Source organism: Oncorhynchus gorbuscha, linkage group LG02 (genome assembly GCF_021184085.1).
Source record: "Oncorhynchus gorbuscha isolate QuinsamMale2020 ecotype Even-year linkage group LG02, OgorEven_v1.0, whole genome shotgun sequence".
Taxonomy (NCBI): domain Eukaryota; kingdom Metazoa; phylum Chordata; class Actinopteri; order Salmoniformes; family Salmonidae; genus Oncorhynchus; species Oncorhynchus gorbuscha.
Window position 1 is genome coordinate 84,650,339 of NC_060174.1, and position 20,980 is coordinate 84,671,318.

Consider the following 20,980-nt stretch of genomic DNA (forward strand, 5'->3'; position numbering starts at 1 on the left):
ATATTCTGGAATCATAGGTCCTAAGAATTTCATAGGAATGCTGAATGGCAAATTGTCAGGATTATGTAATCAATGTAATGATAAGGTCCAGTGGCACACCCAGTGGTGTAAAGTACTTAAGTAAAAATACTTTAAAGTACTACTAAAGTTGTTTTGGGGGATATCTTTACGTTACTATTTATATTTTTGACAACTTTTGCTTTACTACATTCCTAAATTAAATAATGTACTTTTTACTCCATACATTTTCCTTGACACCCAAAAGTACTCCTTACATTTTGAATGCTTAGCAGGACAGGAAAATTGTCCAATTCACGCCCTTATCAAGATAACATTCCTGGTCATCCCTACTGCCTCTGATCTGGCAGACTCACTAAACACAAATTATTCTTTTGAAAATTATGTTGGTGTGCCTCTGGCAATCCATTCATTTAAAAAACGAGACAATCGTGTCGGGTGGTTTGCTTAATATAAGGAATTTGAAATTATGTATACATTTACTTTAGATACTTAAGTATATTTTAGCAATTACATTTACTTTCGTATAATTAAAACCAAATACTTTGAATTTTACTCAAGTAGTATTTTACTGGGTGAATTTCACTTTTACTTGAGTCCTTTTATATTAATGTGTCTTACTTTTACAAATTTGACAATTGGGTACTTATTCCGCCACTGAGGACACCATCATCTTGCGCAGAAAATACGGTCATAACAGTCACCCAATCAGCTGTTCTATTGTTCGAAGGCGTTCATTGGCTCAGGCGTGGGCGTTGAAAACTTCAAGAAATGAATCGGGACACCTCATTGGATAAACAGTTGGATGAGGTGTCCTCGAATTGATAGGTCTTACAACTGTTGCACAGCTGACATTTCTTGTGTTCTTGCCTTTGCCCACATAGGAATAAATGTTATTCAACCAAACTAGTTTGGCTGATTGCTTACAGGAGTGGGAGGGTCTGGAAAAGGACTTTCAACGGGTCCAGGTAAGGGGCATGTTTTAGAAAAGTATATTTCCTACAAACTTGCTGACTTCAAGTTATCGGTTCGCCAATTCGCTACAGCCAGTCGCCCATAAACGAGCTAATCCGCACAATGTGTGTTTACGACAGCTAGCTAGGTAGGTAACGTTGGCAGCAAATGCTCGCCAATCCAGAAACATGTACTTGTAGGCTAGCTAGCTGTGATTGCACATTTTACAATCCTGAACTGACTAACGTTAGCGAGTTACTTGAAATAGTAATCAAACGAAATGTCATGGGAATTATTAATGGCATTGGGTATTCATAAACAAGCTGTCCACACTCAGTTTGCCACTGCTCTGGCAAACCGTCAACCTAGCTGGCTAGCTAGCACACCCAAGAAAGAATGCAAGAATGAAGGTTCTTCAGTCGGATAATTGTATGGACCACTCCAGACCAAAAACTTGTTGAAAGCCACTGCAGCAGAAATCTGTTTGAAAGCTGTTTTGATCATCTGATTTCATGTTTTAGGATATGTATTTTCTTTTATTAAATAAAAACTGGCACACAGTTTCTTATCACAGGATTACAGCAGTAGTTGGACAGGCATAACAATGTCGTAAACAGTTTTTTTTAAAATTGTACCTTGACATATAATTATTAATTTCCCAAAATACATTCAACAATCATACCACAGTACAATACTAAATTGAATACATGTAATATATCATACTTTATACTCTGTGTGGTTCGAGGCCTGAATGCTGATTGGCGGACAGCTTTGGTATATCAGACCGTATACCACGGGTATGACAAAACATTTCTTTTTACCGCTTTAATTACCTTGGTAACCAGATTATAATAGCTGTAAGGCACCTCAGGGGTTTGTGGTATATGGCCAATATACTACGGCTAAGGGCTGTGTCCAGGCACTCCGCGTTGTGTCATGCTTAAGATCAACCTTTAGCTGTGGTATATTGGCCATATACCACACTTCCTTGGGCCTTCTTGCTTAAATATATCATATTAAATTCCACTATGATATCAAACACGTTCTGTATACAACCTGGTGATATTAGGCTGCTTCCAGAGTAACTGATTTCTACCTACAAAAGCTATCGCTATGAAATATATTTGGAACTAATTAAAATTTCTAATATAACTTATTACTGTAAATTGACATAAACTCTTGAGAAGTTATAACATTGGAGGACATACAGATCAGTAGCTATCACTTTTCTTATTCATTTTTCAAGGCCCAGTGCGGTCAATGTGATTTTCCTCTGTTTTATATATTTCCACTATGAGGTTGGAATAATACTGTGAAATTACAACAATGCTCTTTTAGTGTAAGAGCTGTTTGAAAAGACCGCTTAAAATGTTAGCCTGTTGTGGTGGGAGGAAGTTTTGGCCTGCCAGGTGACATCACCAGGCGGTAAATTAGTTATAGACCAAGAGTTCCAAACCTCTTTGTCAATAAAAGTTTTCTGTTTTCTCCTCCATACTCAGATGACTCCCAGACAGTCCAAGCAAAATTCTTGCTAGAGAAATTGCTCTTTGCTAAGAAGCTACTTTTTTTTATATTTTTGACCATTTTAATTAAAAACAATCACAGTAAGGTACTTAATTGTTATCCCGAAAGTTGTTTATATTGAGATAAAAACAGCTGCATTGGAAGCCTCACAAGCAAGCAGTACAACTAGACCAACATTTTGAAATTGATTTCCATAATTTCCAAAATGTGAGACCTAGGCCACATCCGGTTAAGTCTGTACAAATGTCAAGGTAGATTGTAACACTTAGCCTAAACAAAATGAATTGGCTCAGCACAAGCAAGCTTTAATACAGCTCTTATGGTCATTCTTAAGTTACGTGCAATGACAATAAGTGTCAGTGAAATATCCCATCATATCTAGTGCAACCTCATTGCTGAGTGACTGAGATGATATAGTGTGCTGCATATGCACCACAGAGATGCAACATTGTTCTTACCATCTCTATTTTCCTCTAGGAGACTCACCGTCTGTATAAACAGAAGCTTGAGGAGGTCTCCAAGCTACAAGACAGCTGTTCCAATGCCATAGCACGACAGAGGAAGAAATTAAAAGAGCTCACAGTGTCGCTGGAAGAGTGAGTATCAAGCACAGTTGATGTAATAGGACACATGGAACCTCACATTTTTCAATTATCTAGTAATTACAGTGTAATAGACCTCACTGTAGTCATAATTATCATTATTCTATTGGTCCGCTTTGTACTTATTACTAAATCATGTTGTCCTTTTCCTCTTTAGATGCAAAGAAACACCGAGTCCAGAGGAAATTAATGCAATAAATGGGATCCAGGAATCTATCAAGGACAGACCAAATGTTTTCTTTGAGATGGAGTCTTTCCTGCCAAAGAAGAATGGGTAAAACAAATATAGGCGTCTTTTGCATAGCAGTAGCTTCTCGCAGGCTACCGTCTCGGTTTAAGCTATCTACTACAACACGCCTTAAGCACATAGTGTGTAGTCCAAACTGTCAGTGTAAAACAGTTTAGCTTGATACGGGTTGGCTCTCTACTAGACAACGTGAATTTGGCTCTCTATTAGAGAAGATTTGTAGACAATTATTTTCTTGATACAATTCTCTCCCCTTTGCTGTACAGGTTATACCTCAGTCTCGTTCTTGGGAATGTGAATGTAACATTGCTCAACAAACACTCCAAGTAAGAGCTTTTCAGTAATTTAACAAATGTATTGCAATGTAATAATGAAGTCATAACATGACAATGAGAACTCATACTCAAACTGAACTCAAACTGTTTGCCTCTTGGTGAACATAACATGTTTTTTCTCTGTTCTCTCGCAACAAGATTTGCCTACAAAGATGAATATGAGAAATTCAAATTGGTCCTCACCGTCCTACTCCTCGTCTTCTCATTCACATGTCGCTTTGTATTTAGTTACAGGTGAGTAACCACTCATATACCATTTTATTGACAATCCATATTTATTTAGAATTTTTATTTGACCTTTATTTAAATAGGCAAGTCAGTTAAGAACAAATTCTTATTTTCAATGACGGCCTAGGAACAGGGGGTTAACTGCCTTGTTCAGGGGAAGAACGACAGATTTGTACCTTGTCAGCTCGGGGATTCGATCTTGCAACCTTTCAGTCCAACGCTCTAACCACTAGGCTACAATAAAATTAGCAACTCATTAAAAACATTCCACTATTGTATGTATTATTAGCTGTAATATATTGTTATGCAGTAATACCTATAAATTACATTTGCTCCTGTTTGTCTTTGACTCTGAACTCTGTGAACTTAACTGTGAACTTGGTGAACTAGTGTTTGTGGTTGTGTCTGTCTTTGTTTGGCAGAGCCTTAGACGCTCTCTTCAACTTCCTGCTGGTGTGGTACTACTGCACACTGACCATTCGGGAGAGTATCCTCATTAGCAATGGCTCCAGGTCAGTAGTCAGCACTTCATACTGCTGGTGTGTGTTTGCATTCAGCTGAAGACACTGCACCACTGTGTGTTTGCGCTACAACAGTGGTCCAATGAAACAGCACCCTGTTTGTGTCAGCCTCATTACATGGAGGCATGTTGATGCTGCTTTGTCCCCTCAGCAAATGCCATCTCTTGTGTGAAACATAAGGATACTTTGCCTGCACTATAGATTGACTTCTATACGATACTATTATTCTTTGTCGTCTTCCGTATACCTACCTGCACAGTGTGTGATGTAAAAATCCTCACAATTCAATTTTATTAGGATTTTTATGCTGTGAGGCTTTTTACATCACACACTGCAGTCCTGAATTGGTACTAACTACTGTACTTTGATGTACAATCCTGCATGTATAATACACTTAGATTTATATCTCATATGTACTGTCCATTCTAGCTATTTATTCGCTGTGGCCTGTACATAGATCTTGGTGTGACTTGTTTCTTTGTTCTTTCAGGATCAAGGGTTGGTGGGTGTTTCATCACTATGTGTTCTGCTTCCTGTCTGGAGTGATGCTGACTTGGTAAGTGTTCCCCAATGTTCTACATCTGCAATATGATATCACTCTAACTATGGCTGGGCGTGTGATCAAATTAAGCACGAGGGAAACACTGAACACTGCAGCCCCAGAGGCCTGGAGTTTTAGTAAGTTACCATGTTACCATTTTTATTACCATATTTATGAGTGCACAAGACAAGAAGAACAGATTAGGTAGCTTGTTGACCTTTAACCCAAATGCATTTTATTTTATTTTTTTAACCTCTGATTGGCTAGAATGGAATTTGCACCATAGTACTTATCTAACTGCCCTGTCCGTCCTACAGGCCGGAAGGCATACTCTACCAGATGTTCAGGAATCAGTTTCTCACCTACTGCTTGTACCAAAGTAAGAAACAACTGTAATATTTTTAAGTGCGAGATAGAATGACTATGGAGTAAATCACATACAGTTGTTTTTAATATGAAGCTATCATTATTGAAAACAAATGGCACCATTCAACTTTTGAATAGGCATTTCAATTAATTCACCTTTGAAATGGGATTGACCTGAAACCTGGGACGAAATAGAACAGTGTCAATATTAATACAGTACACTTCTGTTGTGTTGTCTGTGCAAAATAGGTTTTGTCCAGTTTCTCCAGTACTACTACCAGAGTGGCTGTCTGTACAGACTTCGAGCCCTGGGAGAGAGTCACAACATGGACTTGACAGTTGGTGAGTGAGAAGTCACATATTGTTGTGTGTCATCATGACTACTCACTGATCACGTGTTTAAGAGTAACATGACCAAAATTACAAAAACGCATCCTCCTCCATCACTCCTCATTAACCTGATAGCATCATCAACACATAGTGTAGTTTGCAGCTGTATCGTACATGTTTACTGGTATTGTATAGTACATGGTTATTATATGTGCATTCCATATACACTATATATACAAAAGTATGTGGACACCCCTTCAAATTAGTTTGACACCCGTTGCTGACAAGTGTATGAAATCGAGCACACAGCCATGCAATCTCCATAGCTAACATTGGCAGTAGAATGGCATTAATGAAGAGCTTAGTGAGTTTCAACGTGGCACCGTCGTAGAATACCACCTTTCCAACAAGTCAGTTCGTCAAATTTCTGTCCTGGTAGAGCTGCTCCGGTCAACTGTAAGTGCTGTTATTGTGATGTGGAAACGTTTAGGAGCAACAACAGGTCAGCCGTGAAGTGGTAGGCCACACAAGCTCACAGAACGGGACGCGAGTGGTGAAGCGCGTAGCGCGTAAAAAAACGTCTGTTCTCGGTTACAACGCTACTTCCAAATTGCCTCTGGAAGCAATATCAGCACAAGAACTGTTCGTCTGGAGCTTCTTGAAATGGGTTTCCATGGCCAAGCAGCCGCACACAAGCCTAAGATCACCATGCACAATGCCAAGAGTCAGTTAGAGTGGTGTAAAGCTCACCGCCATTGGACACTGGATCCGTGGGAACCCAATGCATAGTGCCAACTGTAAAGTTTGGTGGAGGAGGAATAATGGTCCATGGCTATTAGTTTCAGTGAGGGGAAATCTTAAGACGACTGCATACAATGACAATCTAGCTGATTCTGGGCTTCCAACTTTGGCAACAGTTTGGTGAAGGCCCTTTCCTGTTTCAGCATGACAATGCCCCCGTGGACAAAGCGAGGTCCATACAGAAATGGCTTGTCGAGATCAGTGTAGAAGAACTTGACTGGCCTGCACAGAGCCCTGACCTCAACCCTATCTAAGACCTTTGGAATGAATTGAAACAATGACTGCGAGCCAGGCCTAATCGGCCATCATCATTGCCCTACCTCACTAATCCTCTTATGTATGATTGGAAGCAATGTTTCAACATCTAGTGGAAAGCCTTCCAAGAAGAGTGGAGGCTGTTATAGCAGCAAAGGGGGACCACCTCCATATTAATGCCCATGATTTGGGAATGAAATGTTCAACGAGCAGGTGTCTACATACTTTGGTCATGTAGTGTATTTAGTGACATAAACAAACATTCCACCACCTCAGAGGGTTTCCAGTCGTGGATGTGGCGAGGCCTGACCTTCCTTCTGCCCTTCCTGTTCTTTGGTCATGTGAGTATCAGCAGGGGGGGGGGTTATTGAAAGTACCAAAGTTATTTCTGGATATTGTTGTTTCTGCAGTTGTATGTATTGTTTTTAGAGAAAGAGTGACACCACTATGTTCTGTGTGTTTGTAGTTCTGGCAGCTTTACAATGGCCTAACACTGTTCAGGATGGCCCAGCTCCCAGAGTGTAAAGAGTGGCAAGTCAGTGCATTTCACAGATAAATTAATGAAACTTATTTTATGGAAAGCTCCTTTAGTGTTTTGTTGTTTATTTTGTTGACTGTCAAATTTAAAATGAACATTTGCAACAGTATTCCTAACCTGTCCTCCCTCCCCACCCTACAGGTCTTCATGTGTGGCTGCTCCTACCTTGTGTTGTTCATGGGGAACTTCTCCACCACACTTGGAGTAGTCTACCATAAGTACATCCACAACCAAGACAAGTCCAAGAGCCTATAAGACTTGAAGAGAAAGATAACTAGACATTGTTATGAACCCAACGATTTATTCAAAAGAATATGTGCAAAAGGTGTTTTATACTAATATGTTTTTTTCTGTCTATTTTATGCGTTTGTCTTGTAAACATTTACTTTTTTCTGTTGTACCATTTTATCTAATGTGTTTCATTTTGAGTAAAAATGTTGAACCACATTGTTCTGTTTTTCTGAGAAATGCAACTTGTCACTTTCAGCATTGTATGATTTAATTGTGTGTGAGATTACCTGAACAGGTTGGAGATATTATAGTGGAAGAGAATTACATGCCTTGCACTGACTGTCACTAAACTGTCTACATGTTCAGCTGTGTCAAAAGAGAGCTCACTGCAATAATAAGCCACTGACTGAGTCTGTGCTTTGTTCATTAAATGTCTCATCAGGAGACTATGCCATGAGTATTACCACTGATATTTTAGGGATATGTTGACAATTTTACTTTCTTCTTCTTGGCTGATACTATTTTGAAGATGGATAGTCTTCTTCTCGATGGTTTGATAGGATGGTTGATATCAAAGTGAGTTCCATTTAATTCAATTATCGAACCTTTCAGGAACATGGCGTTATCACATTTCACTATAGCCCAAAGGCCAGCAGATTGCGATAGTCGTTTCATCTTACCATCCAAAGGGAATGTGTGCAGCCGGCTATACATTCGTATCCCCTGTTGACTGGTTCATACATCAAATATTCTTCATTCAGGCTGTGAATGAGTCTGTTTTTCAACTTTAAATCGATTTAATGGCGAGAAGGTGGAAAAAACTGAAAATATGCATACTTTCTTTATGAAGCCGTTTTCACCACCATGCTAGAGTGGCTAATGCTAGTCCCGGATCTTGCGTAACGCGTTCAACCAAGCAGGTTGTATCAGTACATTTTTTCATATTTGGTCCGATAGTTTCAAAATTACATGTATTATATTTGTTGCCATTAACTCATTTACAGAACACTATTCATCGTTTTAATAAGAAAGATTAAACATTTATGCAGTGAAGTTATGAAGTAAAAATTAGATTAAGAGTAAAATACATGTATTTTTCACCCCAGATGCAACATGCAATTAATGTAAGTGAAAGTTTTGTTTAGAGGTTTATTAAATTATATGTTCATAAATTTGTGCAATCTTAAATGTAATTAATAGTCAAATAATATCAATAAAACAAATTGGATCTTATAAGGGAATTTTATCTGATAATGTGTAACAATGGAAGGCAGCACACTTCAAACACATTTATTTTCTAAAGCCCTTTCGACATCAACAAGTGTTTTACAGATGTTCAGCCTAAAACACATAATGAATAGTGTGCATGTTTTAGGAATTCAATGTATGTGGCTATTATGGTAAGGGGCATGGCAGTCGGACATCATTCTAGGGCACGCCAGGTAGTCAGCAGCACAGGATAGGTAGCAGGACCAGGTGGATTGGACACAGGCACAGCCAGGGTCTTTGCGACGTCCCTACCCCATTAAAGTTTAAATAAAACATGATTAAGGTATGGGTAGAGAAGTCCCAATGATCCCAGATAGCACTGACAGTGAAAAAAACAACTACTGCAACCTTATTGGCTGAACACATTACATAACATCCAGGACAAGCATTAGCCACATGGTGATGGAAAATAGTGTTTCATCCCTTACAAAAAAGATTGCCGTTTTGTAACTGCAGTCGACAATGGTATTTTAGACGCAGTTATTGCAGAATAACTGCATTGTACTGCAGTTGAACTGCAGTTATACTGCAAAATTACTACAGTAAAAAAAAATATTTTGGACAGTGTTTGCAGCATAATGCAGTTATTGTCACACTGACCATAGAGGTTAGGCAAACTATGTGAATTTTTGCAACCAGGAAATAACGAAGCGATTTCTGCATAGTGCACCTTAAACAAAAATCCTTGCCACTTCATTTAGTATGATATATTACTTTATCTTACATTACATTGATTAGACGTAACATAGTAAACGTAAACCCAGGACATTCAAATTAGTATGATATATTAAGTTTGGTAAAGCAAAAATGAATGTCTAGCAACAAAGGTTGTGTGTTCTAATCTCATCATGAACAACTTTAGCATTTGAGCTAATTCGCAACTTTGCAACTACACTGAACAAAAATATAAACTTAACTTCTAAAGTGTTAGTCCTATGTTTCATGAGCTGAAATAAAATATTCCAGATATGTTCCATACGCACAAAAAGAGTATTTGTCTCACATTTTGTGCACACATTTGTTTACATCCCTGTTAGTGAGCATTTCTCCTTTGCCAAGATAATCCACCCACCTGACAGGCATATCAAGAAGCTGATTAAACAGCATTATCACAGGTGCACCTTGCGCTGAGGAAAATAAAAGGCCACTCTAAAATGTGCAGTTTTGTCACACAACACAATGCCACAGATGTTTCAAGTTGAGGGAGCATGCAATTGGCATACTGACTGCAGGAATGTCCACCAGAGCTGTTGCTAGAGAATTGAAAGTACATTTTTCTACCAACATAGTTTTAGAAAATTTGGCAGTACGTCCAACCGGCCTCACAACCACAGACCACGTGTAACTACGCCAGTCCAGGACCTCCGCATCCGGCATCTTCACCTGTGGGATCGTCTGAGACCAGCCACCCGGACAGCTGATGAAACTGTGGGTTTGCACAACCCTGGAAGCTGAAAGCTGAACATGTCCCAGTTCTTCCATTGCCTGCATACTCACCAGACAAGACACCCATTGAGCATGTTTGGGATGCTTTGGATCGATGTGTACAACAGTGTGTTCCAGTTCCCGCCAATATCCAGGAACTTCACGCAGCCATTGAAGAGGAGTGGGACAACATTCCACAGGCTACAATCAACACCCGGATCAACTCTATGCAAAGGAGATGTGTGGTGCTGACTGGTTTTCTGATCCACGACCCTACTTTAAAAAAATTTTTTTATCTGTGACCAACAGATGCATATCTGTATTCCCAGTCGTGAAATCCATAGATTAGGGCTATATTAACTGTTTTGTTAGACTTCAGTGCGGATTTTAACATCATCAATCATAGTCTGTTGCTGGAAAAACGTATGTGTTATGGCTTTACACCCCCTGCTATATTGTGGATAAAGAGTTACCTAAAAGAACACAGAGGGTGTAATTTAATGGAACCCTCTCCAACAAAATCCAGGTAGAATCAGGAATTCCCAAAGGTAGCTGTCTAGGCCCCTTAATCTTTTCAAAAACTAAAAGCATTGTATTTGGGACAAATCACTAAACCCTAAACCTCAACTAAATCTTGTAATGAATAATGTGGAAATTGAGCAAGTTGAGGAGACTTAACTGCTTGGAGTAACCCTGGATTGTAAATTGTCATGGTCAAAACATATTGATACAACATTAGCTAGGATGGGGAGAAATCTGTCCATAATAAAGCGTTGCTCTGCATTCTTAACAGCACTATCAACAAGGCAGGTCCTACAGGCCCTAGTTTTGTCGCACCTGGACTACTGTTCATTCATGTGGTCAGGTGCCACAAAGAGGGACTTAGGAAAATTGCAATTGGCTCAGAACAGGGAAGCACAGCTGGCCCTTGGCTGTATGCAGCGAGCTAACATTAATAATATGCACGTCAATCTCTCCTGGCTCAAAGTGGAGGAGAGATTGACTTCATCACTACTTGTATTTGTGAGAGGTATTGACATGTTGAATGCACTGAGCTGTCTGTTTGAACTACTGGCACACTGCTAGGACACTATGTATACCCCACAAGACATGCCACCAGAAGTCTCTTCACTGTCCCCAAGTCCAATACAGACTATGGGAGGCGCACAGTACTACATAGAGTCATGGCTACATGTTACTCTAATTCCACATCAAGTAACTCATGCAGCAGTAAAATTTGATTTGAAAAAAATAATAAAAATACACCTAATGGAACAACAGGGACTGTGAAGCAACACAAACATAGGCACAGATACATGCATACAAACACATGTGTACGTGTGTATAGGGCATAAGTTATCATGTGTCTTGTGGTAGTAGAGTAGAGTAGGAAATAGCTGATAGGCATCAGCTAAGAGAAGATCATGGGGATCCATAATAAATACAAATACAAACTCAGTAAAATATTTGAAATTGTTGCATGTTGCGTTTATATTTTTGTTCAGTGTACTTACTACTTTTTATCTACTTTGCAACTTCTTAGCATGTTAGCTAACCCTTCCCCTAACTCTAACCCTTTAATCTAACTCCTAACACTAACCTTAACCTAATCGTATCCCCTGACAGTCAGCCCAGCCAGTGGTGGAAAAAATACCCAATTGTCATACTTGAGTAAAAGTTAAGATACATTAATAGAAAATGACTCAAGGAAAAGTGAACATCACCCAGTAAAATACTACTTGAGTAAAAGTCTAAAAGTATTTGGTTTTAAATATACTTAAGTATCGAAAGTAAATGTAATTGATAAAATGTACTTAAGTATCAAAAGTAAAAGTATAAATCATTTCAAATTCCTTATATTAAGCAAACCAGATGGCATGATTTTTATTTTTTCTATTTTACGGATAGCCAGGGGCACACCCAAACACTCAGACATAATTTACAAACAAAGCATTTGTGTTTAGTGAATCCATCAGATCAGGTAGTTGGGATGACCCGGGATGTTATCTTGATAAGTGCGTGAATTGGACCATTTTCCTGTCCTGCTAAGCATTCCAAAATGTAACAAGTACTATAATGAAACAGCAGGGAGCAGGTCTCGAACCCTCAACCTTCTAGCCCGAGGTCCGGTGTGCTATCAACTGTGCCGCAAAAGCATGCTCGTGCGGCAGGGTCAATTTCCGCGCTTATAAACCCAGGCTCGTTACAGTACTTTTGGGTGTCAGGGAAAATGTATGGAGTACATTTACATTTAAGTCATTTAGCAGACGCTCTTATCCAGAGCGACTAAAAAGGAAGACAACCACGGATGGCGGTAAGATGTGCCAACATGCTGTGGATTTCTATTCTGTCCCTCTATAAGGCGGAGGATGGTTGTTACATGGACTTCCTCAATTGGGCCCTGAGCAGAGAGCTGCTTTGGACTCTGATATTACTCTTCAGGAGCTTTCCATTTCAGTTATGCAGCTCTCATCAGGCCGAGCCCCTGGCGTTGATGGTTTACCATCTGAGTTGTATAACAACTTTTGGGGGTCTATTGGGGATTTTTTTATGAAGTGCGGTGTGAATCTTTCAATGAGGGTTCTCTTCCTGTATCCTGTCAACATGCTGTGAGTTTCAAGTTCTTTGGTGTCCACATCACCAACGATCTATCATGGTCCAAACACACCAAGACAGTCATAAAGAGGGCACGACAAAACCTTTTCTCCTCTGGAGACTGAAAATATTTGGTCTGGGTGCCCAGATCCTCAAAAAGTTCTACAGCTGCACCATCGAGAGCATCCTGACCGGTTGAATCACCGCCTGGTATGGCAACTGCTCGGCATCTGACCGTAAGGTGCTACAGAGGGTAGTGTGTACGGGCCAGTGCATAACTGGAGCCAAGCTTCCTGCAATCCAGGACCTCTACAATAGGCGGTGTCAGAGGAAAGCCCATAAAATTGTCAGAGACTCCAGTCACCCAAGTCATAGACTGTTTTCTCTGCTACCTCACGGCAAACAGTACTGGAGCGCCACATCTAGGACCAAAAGGCTCGTTAACAGCTTCTACCCCCAAGCCATAAGACTGCTGAACAATTCATCTCAAATGGCCACCATGTATTTACATTGACCCCCTTCCATTTGTTGATACTTGCTGTTATTATCTATGCATAGCCACTTCACCCCTACCTACATGCACATATTACCTCAACTAACCTGTACCTCTGCACACTGACTCGGTAACGGTACCCCCTGTATATAGCCTCGTTATTGTTATGCTATTGTGTTACTTTTTAGTATTTTTTACTTTAGTGTATTTGGTAAATATTTTCTTAACATTTCTTGATCTGCACTGCTTGTAAGTAAGCATTTCACGGTAAGATCTACACTTGTATTCGGCGCATGTGACAAATAAAGTTTGATTTGATATCGGTCCACTGATGGGTTATTTTTAGACTTCAAAGGTGTGTGATCATGAGTGGTGGAGATGCAGAGCAGGAAGTAACCACCTGTCCGTTTCTTCCTCTCCTTTAGCAACCAGCAGTACGAGTTGGTGTTTCCAACTGACATCAACATGAAAAAGGGGTATACTGGGGAGATGGGTCGCCTCAAGAGCTTTGAGACCCAGAAACCGTGAGTTGACAACTTCACTCACACAGGCGTAATTACAGAGCTGTGTTGTCATGGAACGGAATTCATTAATAGATTATGATTGTTGTTCAGGGCAATAAAGGGATGACTGTTGTCATGACGCTGACATGATTCTCACCATCTCCCCAATGCCAAAAGAAAAGACGGTGTGCTTTTAGGGTGGATCTCAATAGTCTAGTCTAAATGATATTTTCCTTCATCTGCACTGATCTGAGAGAACTAGACAGGTGTAAACTAAATCCCTCTATAGACCTTGGCCAAAGTGCCTTCACCTGTCTTCTCAGATCATTAATATTAGAAATCTCCTCTCAAATGTTAGTTATTTATTGAACCGTTTTTACAACAGTCACACTTTTCTCCATTTACATTTACATTTCATTTACATTTAAGTCATTTAGCAGACGCTCTTATCCAGAGCGACTTACAAATTGGTGCATTCACCTTATGACATCCAGTGGAACAGCCACTTTACAATAATGCATCTAAATCTTTTAAAGGGGGGGGGTGAGAAGGATTACTTTGTCCTATCCTAGGTATTCCTTAAAGAGGTGGGGTTTCAGGTGTCTCCGGAAGGTGGTGATTGACTCCGCTGTCCTGGCGTCGTGAGGGAGTTTGTTCCACCATTGGGGGGCCAGAGCAGCGAACAGTTTTGACTGGGCTGAGCGGGAACTGTACTTCCTCAGTGGTAGGGAGGCGAGCAGGCCAGAGGTGGATGAACGCAGTGCCCTTGTTTGGGTGTAGGGCCTGATCAGAGCCTGGAGGTACTGAGGTGCCGTTCCCCTCACAGCTCCGTAGGCAAGCACCATGGTCTTGTAGCGGATGCGAGCTTCAACTGGAAGCCAGTGGAGAGAGTGGAGGAGCGGGGTGACGTGAGAGAACTTGGGAAGGTTGAACACCAGACGGGCTGCAGCGTTCTGGATGAGTTGTAGGGGTTTAATGGCACAGGCAGGGAGCCCAGCCAACAGCGAGTTGCAGTAATCCAGACGGGAGATGACAAGTGCCTGGATTAGGACCTGCGCCGCTTCCTGTGTGAGGCAGGGTCGTACTCTGCAGATGTTGTAGAGCATGAACCTACAGGAACGGGCCACCGCCTTGATGTTAGTTGAGAACGACAGGGTGTTGTCCAGGATCACGCCAAGGTTCTTAGCGCTCTGGGAGGAGGACACAATGGAGTTGTCAACCGTGATGGCGAGATCATGGAACGGGCAGTCCTTCCCCGGGAGGAAGAGCAGCTCCGTCTTGCCGAGGTTCAGCTTGAGGTGGTGATCCGTCATCCACACTGATATGTCTGCCAGACATGCAGAGATGCGATTCGCCACCTGGTCATCGGAAGGGGGAAAGGAGAAGATTAGTTGTGTGTCGTCTGCATAGCAATGATAGGAGAGACCATGTGAGGTTATGACAGAGCCAAGTGACTTGGTGTATAGCGAGAATAGGAGAGGGCCTAGAACAGAGCCCTGGGGGACACCAGTGGTGAGAGCGCGTGGTGAGGAGACATTTGTCTGAAATGGCTTTGTGATAACTCCAGTATTATTTGTCATTGGAGGCCTTTTGATGCTAAGAACCCCTACTTGGCCACGGTAGTGGTTAACCGCCACCTGAACCAAGCCGGCGACCGACATCTGATGCATCTAGAGCTGGACATCTCAGGCTCCCAAATCAGTTATCTGCTCTTTTATTAATATTTTATATGAAAAGTCCTATGCCATTAAAGGTCCAATGCAGTTGTTTTTATCTCAATATCAAATCATTTCTGGGTAACAATTAAGTACCTTACTGTGATTGTTTTCATTTTTTTTTAATAAACATTTCCCAAGCAAGAATTTTGCTAAGACTGTCTGGTCTGGAAAACAGAAAATATTGTTAGGTATGGAACTCTCTTATCGGGCTATTAACCAATTTACAACCTGGTGATGGCAGGCCAAAGCTCCGTCCCACATTTCAGGCAGTCTTTGCAAACAGCTCTTACACTAAAAGGGCATTATCATTTTCACAATTTCACAGTATTATTCCAACGTCAAAGTGTGGAAATATAAATAAAACATAGGAAAATCACATTTTTGTCTGCAGTGGCCTTTAAATATAATGCATTTCTGCCTTCCTATGCCTACTGCAGTACTTCTGTCTGCTAACAAGTGTCAAGTTGGTTAATCTATTTTATTTTATTTTTCACACACTGGCAAAAAGCATGTAAATATCTTGTATATGTAATGACATTTGCTTGTTAGATAAAGTGGGAAGTCTTGTTCATCCATCTCCCCCTGTCTTTCTCCTTCCCTGTAGATATGACTCTGGGGACCACGTTGCTGTTTACCCCATTAATGACGTGTCAATAGTGAACAGAATAGGCCAGATCCTGGATGCCGACCTGGACACTGTTATCTCTCTCAACAACCTTGAAAGTCAGTTCTAAATCATGGCTCAGGGACATGATGTGAGCTACTTTGCATCTGTATTTGCATTGGAGTAGTTATTTTTTCCATTGGCATTTTCCATAATATTTGGTTGCAATATAATGCACATGATCTAGAGGTTGAAAAGATACTGTTGCACACGTTGTCAACTAAACCATGTGGTCCACCATTAACAACCAAAATGGATGCAGCGGCCTCAAAATAAAGAGAACTTGAATCTTAAACAATGATGCTGATAAGATTCTTCATCTGTGTGTGTTTCAGAGTCCAATAAGAAGCACCCATTCCCGTGTCCGACAATGTACAGCACGGCTCTGATCCACTATTTGGACATCGCCAACCCCCCTCGCACCAACGTCCTGTTTGAGCTGGCCCAGTATGCCACCGACCCCAAGGACCAGGACATCCTGCATAAGATGGCCTCCGCCTCCCCCGAGGGCAAGGTTGGCACCCCTCAAACCTCTGACTGACTGACACTCCACTGCCCACCCAGAAATGCATGCTGTCAATAGGTTTGAATAACTGTAAATGCTCTGTATCAATGAGCATGGTTACATCCATACAATAATGTGATTATTGTGGATAGTCAGGTTAATATAATAGTTTGTTTAAAACGTATACATGCTTTGCAAGAAGAACGATTTCCCTAATAATCCTTTTTGTATGGACACATCTGACATCAGTCTACCTGATGGGACTTTTGATGAATGCTGAAAATCACCAATCAAATTAAACGTTCTACTACAGTGACCATGTTATTTTTGTTCAGACTATTTGATTCAGATATATAAAGTTTGTATGTGAAAACTATTTATAAGATGCATACTTTCAGTTTTTTCGAACTCACTTCACTCGAGCATAAGAGAGAAGCTTGCGCTACCCGCTGCTGACACTACCCGCTGCTGACACTACCCGCTGCTGACACTACCCGCTGCTGACACTACCCGCTGCTGACACTACCCGCTGCTGACACTACTCGCTGCTGGCACTACCCGTTGCTGACACTACCCGCTGCTGACACTACCCGCTGCTGGCACTACCCGCTGCTGACACTACCCGCTGCTGACACTACCCGTTGCTGACACTACCCGCTGCTGACACTACCCGCTGCTGGCACTACCCGCTGCTGGCACTACCCGTTGCTGACACTACCCGCTGCTGACACTACCCGTTGCTGACACTACCCGCTGCTGACACTACCCGCTGCTGGCACTACCCGTTGCTGACACTACCCGCTGCTGACACTACCCGCTGCTGGCACTACCCGCTGCTGGCACTACCCGCTGCTGGCACTACCCGCTGCTGACACTACCCGCTGCTGGCACTACCCGCTGCTGGCACTACCCGCTGCTGGCACTACCCGCTGCTGACACTACCCGCTGACACTACCCGCTGGCACTACCCGCTGCTGACACTACCCGCTGCTGGCACTACCCGCTGCTGGCACTACCCGCTGCTGACACTACCCGCTGCTGGCACTACCCTGCTGCTGGCACTACCCGCTGCTGACACTACCCGCTGCTGACACTACCCGCTGCTGGCACTACCCGCTGCTGACACTACCCGCTGCTGACACTACCCGCTGCTGGCACTACCCGCTGCTGACACTACCCGCTGCTGACACTACTCGCTGCTGGCACTACCCGTTGCTGACACTACCCGCTGCTGACACTACCCTACCCGTTGCTGCTGGCACTACCCGCTGGCACTGACACTACCCGCTGCTGACACTACCCGTTGCTGACACTACCCGCTGCTGACACTACCCGCTGCTGGCACTACCCGCTGCTGGCACTACCCGTTGCTGACACTACCCGCTGCTGACACTACCCGTTGCTGACACTACCCGCTGCTGACACTACCCGCTGCTGGCACTACCCGTTGCTGACACTACCCGCTGCTGGCACTACCCGCTGCTGGCACTACCCGTTGCTGACACTACCCGCTGCTGACACTACCCGCTGCTGGCACTACCCGCTGCTGGCACTACCCGCTGCTGGCACTACCCGCTGCTGACACTACCCGTTGCTGACACTACCCGCTGCTGACACTACCCGCTGCTGGCACTACCCGCTGCTGACACTACCCGCTGCTGACACTACCCTGCTGGCACTGCTGCTGGCACTACCCGCTGCTGGCACTGGCACACTACCCGCTGCTGGCACTACCCGCTGCTGACACTACCCGCTGCTGACACTACCCGCTGCTGGCACTACCCGCTGCTGACACTACCCGCTGCTGACACTACCCGCTGCTGGCACTACCCGCTGCTGACACTACCCGCTGCTGGCACTACCCGCTGCTGGTACTACCCGCTGCTGGCACTACCCGCTGCTGGCACTACCCGCTGCTGACACTACCCGCTGCTGGCACTACCCGCTGCTGACACTACCTGCTGCTGGTACTACCCGCTGCTGACACTACCTGCTGCTGGCACTACCCGCTGCTGGCACTACCTGCTGCTGACACTACCCGCTGCTGGCACTACCCGCTGCTGACACTACCCGCTGCTGGCACTACCCGCTGCTGACACTACCCGCTGCTGGCACTACCCGCTGCTGGCACTACCCGCTGCTGACACTACCTGCTGCTGGCACATGTGCAGATCAAATACACCACTGGAATGCCAACTTAGCTGTTTACATGTCCTAATATTTAGAAAAGATTGCTCAGAAAACCAGGTGTTTTAATCGGCGTATCCTTACTTCCATTATGACCTTACGCCAATTAAGATAAACAGAGTTAGGTGTTTACATGACGAATGCCGTACTCTGCCTTCTGCCATAATCAGTTTAATATCAAATTATTAGTGTGTATGTAAACATACTCAATGGAGAGTAACTGTTGTCTGTCTGTGTCTCTCTGTCAGGGTCTGTACCAGAGTTTGGTGCTGGATTCTCAGAGGAACATCCTTGCTGTGTTGGAGGACATGCCGTCCCTCCACCCTACCATAGACCACCTGTGTGAGCCGCTGCCCCGCCTACAGGCTCGCTACTACTCCATCGCCTCCTCTGGCGAGTTGAGACCCACTATTAGAAAAAAAGAATAATACGTTGTCCATTTTAGGGAGAAATATATATTTGTACAGCAGAGCCCATGATGGCAGAGCAATATAGGAGTTCAGGATATGATACCAGGCATCAGAGAACAGCAGACCTGTTATTGCCAATTCAGTTCCCACTTTTTCAGTTATTTGTTTCTTTATTTCGTTTCTTTATGTTTACTTAATGTGTATTGTGTTGATGTCAGGTGTACTCCGACATGGTGAGCATCTGTGCGGTGGTGGTGGTGGAGTTCCAGACCAGCACAGGGCGGAGCTTCAAGGGAGTGGCCACCAACTGGCTGAAGAACAAGTTGGTGGTGACGGACAACGGCCACAAGGCCACGGTGCCCATGTACGTCTGCAAGTCCCAGTTGCGGCTGCCCTTCAAGGCCAGCAACCCGGTGGTGATGATTGGGCCCGGCACAGGCATCCCCCCCCTTCATGGGCTTCCTCCAGGAGAGGGGATGAAGGAGAAAGGTAACCAGCTAGGGAGGAAGAAAGCCTGGGCCTCGACTGGCATCTAAGTCTACTTATTGAATTGGGAAATTGAAATGTGTCCAGTGTGTGGACTTTCTGGAATTGTGTGGTATTTTGTGATTTTGAAGAACATCTGTTAAAACAGAAGTGTTTGGCTTGTGCATAGAATAGATGGAGTCCACAGCAAGCAAGTCTCCATGTTCTACTGTAAATTAGGTTGACCTGAATTTGTTTTCAACAAGTATCTTTTAATATGTTAGCATAAGGGAAAAGAGTGCCAGTGTGACACAGTTTCACATCAAGAGTGTGTACTTACCTGGTAAAATAAGGGTAAAATAAAATAAGTAAATAAAAGAGTGTTGTTTTTCTATCAGGGAAGGATGTCGGCGGGACGATACTGTACTTCGGCTGTCGCCACAGATATCAGGACTTCATGTACCAGCAGGAACTGGAAGAGTTTGAGAAGGTGGGCGTGCTGACTCAGCTCATCGTGGCCTTCTCCAGAGACCAAGAGGAGAAGGTAACACAGCACACCTTAACTTCTCTGTCAGCTCTGAGGCGTTAACTATGGGATAAGATTCAATACACTCTTATCTATCATTGACTTAGATAAGATACAATTGTTGATAGCAACTCCAGTGTATATTTGGCCTTGTGTTTAAGGTTAATGTCGTACTGAAAGGTGAATTTGTCTCCCAGTGTCTGTTGAAAAGCAGACTGAACCAGGTTTTCCTCTCGGATTTGCCTATGCATAGCTCTATTCCATTTATTTTTATCTCCCAAAATTCCCTAGTCCTTGCCGAAGATAAGCATACCCATAACATGATGCAACCACCACCATTCTTGAAGATATGAAGAGGGGTACTCAGTGATGTTTGGGAAAAATCCAACATAACATGTAACGCTTTCTTTTCAGGACAGTTCATTTCCTTTCCTCATTTTTTGCAGTTTTACTTTAGTGCCTTGTTGCAAACAGAATGCGTGTTTTGGGAAATTTGTATTCTGTGCAGGCTTCCTTCTTTACTGTCATTTAGGTTAGTATTGTGGAGTAATTAAAATGTTGTTGATCCATCCTCAGTTTTCTCCTGTCACAGCCAGCAACTGAGTTATATATGAACAGTATAAGTTTAAAGAATGCATTTGTAAATAAATAATAAATGGAGATCATTGATTTGCTTTATTTAGTCTTGGTTGTCATTTATGGCTTCTCTTTCCTGTGCACAACTAGTTC

At 42.8% G+C, this 20,980-nt stretch overlaps 2 protein-coding genes across 3 annotated transcripts; both read left to right on the forward strand.

Moving 5' to 3' along the window:
* The first annotated feature begins 303 nt into the window (after positions 1-303).
* On the forward strand, positions 304-16,220 carry tmem120aa (transmembrane protein 120Aa). Of its 2 annotated transcripts, XM_046325140.1 has the most exons (12): positions 310-986; positions 2,974-3,092; positions 3,256-3,372; positions 3,612-3,671; positions 3,819-3,914; positions 4,331-4,420; positions 4,920-4,985; positions 5,288-5,349; positions 5,586-5,678; positions 6,999-7,063; positions 7,189-7,257; positions 7,402-7,902. In XM_046325140.1, the coding sequence occupies exons 1-12, from the start codon at positions 909-911 to the stop codon at positions 7,513-7,515; spliced, it is 1,029 nt and encodes a 342-aa protein (XP_046181096.1). In that variant the 5' UTR covers positions 310-908; the 3' UTR covers positions 7,516-7,902. The 2 variants fall into 2 exon arrangements, 1 of the variants encoding a protein (XP_046181096.1); XR_006834609.1 differs by lacking the exons at positions 6,999-7,063; positions 7,189-7,257; positions 7,402-7,902 and adding exons at positions 13,699-13,797; positions 16,099-16,220 and having other exon boundaries at positions 304-986.
* LOC123990741 (NADPH--cytochrome P450 reductase-like) lies at positions 13,763-20,929 on the forward strand. The gene is made up of 6 exons (XM_046291566.1): positions 13,763-13,797; positions 16,015-16,217; positions 16,494-16,672; positions 19,099-19,243; positions 19,479-19,749; positions 20,124-20,929. The coding sequence occupies exons 1-6, from the start codon at positions 13,763-13,765 to the stop codon at positions 20,209-20,211; spliced, it is 921 nt and encodes a 306-aa protein (XP_046147522.1). The 3' UTR covers positions 20,212-20,929.
* Positions 20,930-20,980: the final 51 nt, after the last annotated feature.

Coding starts and splice junctions, on each gene's coding strand:
- tmem120aa (XM_046325140.1), top strand. CDS start 909: ATGTTATTCAACCAAACTAGTTTGGCTGATTGCTTACAGGAGTGGGAG. Junction 5,679..6,998: donor CAACATGGACTTGACAGTTG/GTGAGTGAGAAG, acceptor CCACCACCTCAG/AGGGTTTCCAGTCGTGGATG. Junction 7,064..7,188: donor CCTTCCTGTTCTTTGGTCAT/GTGAGTATCAGC, acceptor GTGTGTTTGTAG/TTCTGGCAGCTTTACAATGG.
- LOC123990741 (XM_046291566.1), top strand. CDS start 13,763: ATGGGTCGCCTCAAGAGCTTTGAGACCCAGAAACC. Junction 13,798..16,014: donor AGCTTTGAGACCCAGAAACC/GTGAGTTGACAA, acceptor CATGTAAATATC/TTGTATATGTAATGACATTT. Junction 16,673..19,098: donor CCGCCTCCCCCGAGGGCAAG/GTTGGCACCCCT, acceptor TCTCTCTGTCAG/GGTCTGTACCAGAGTTTGGT.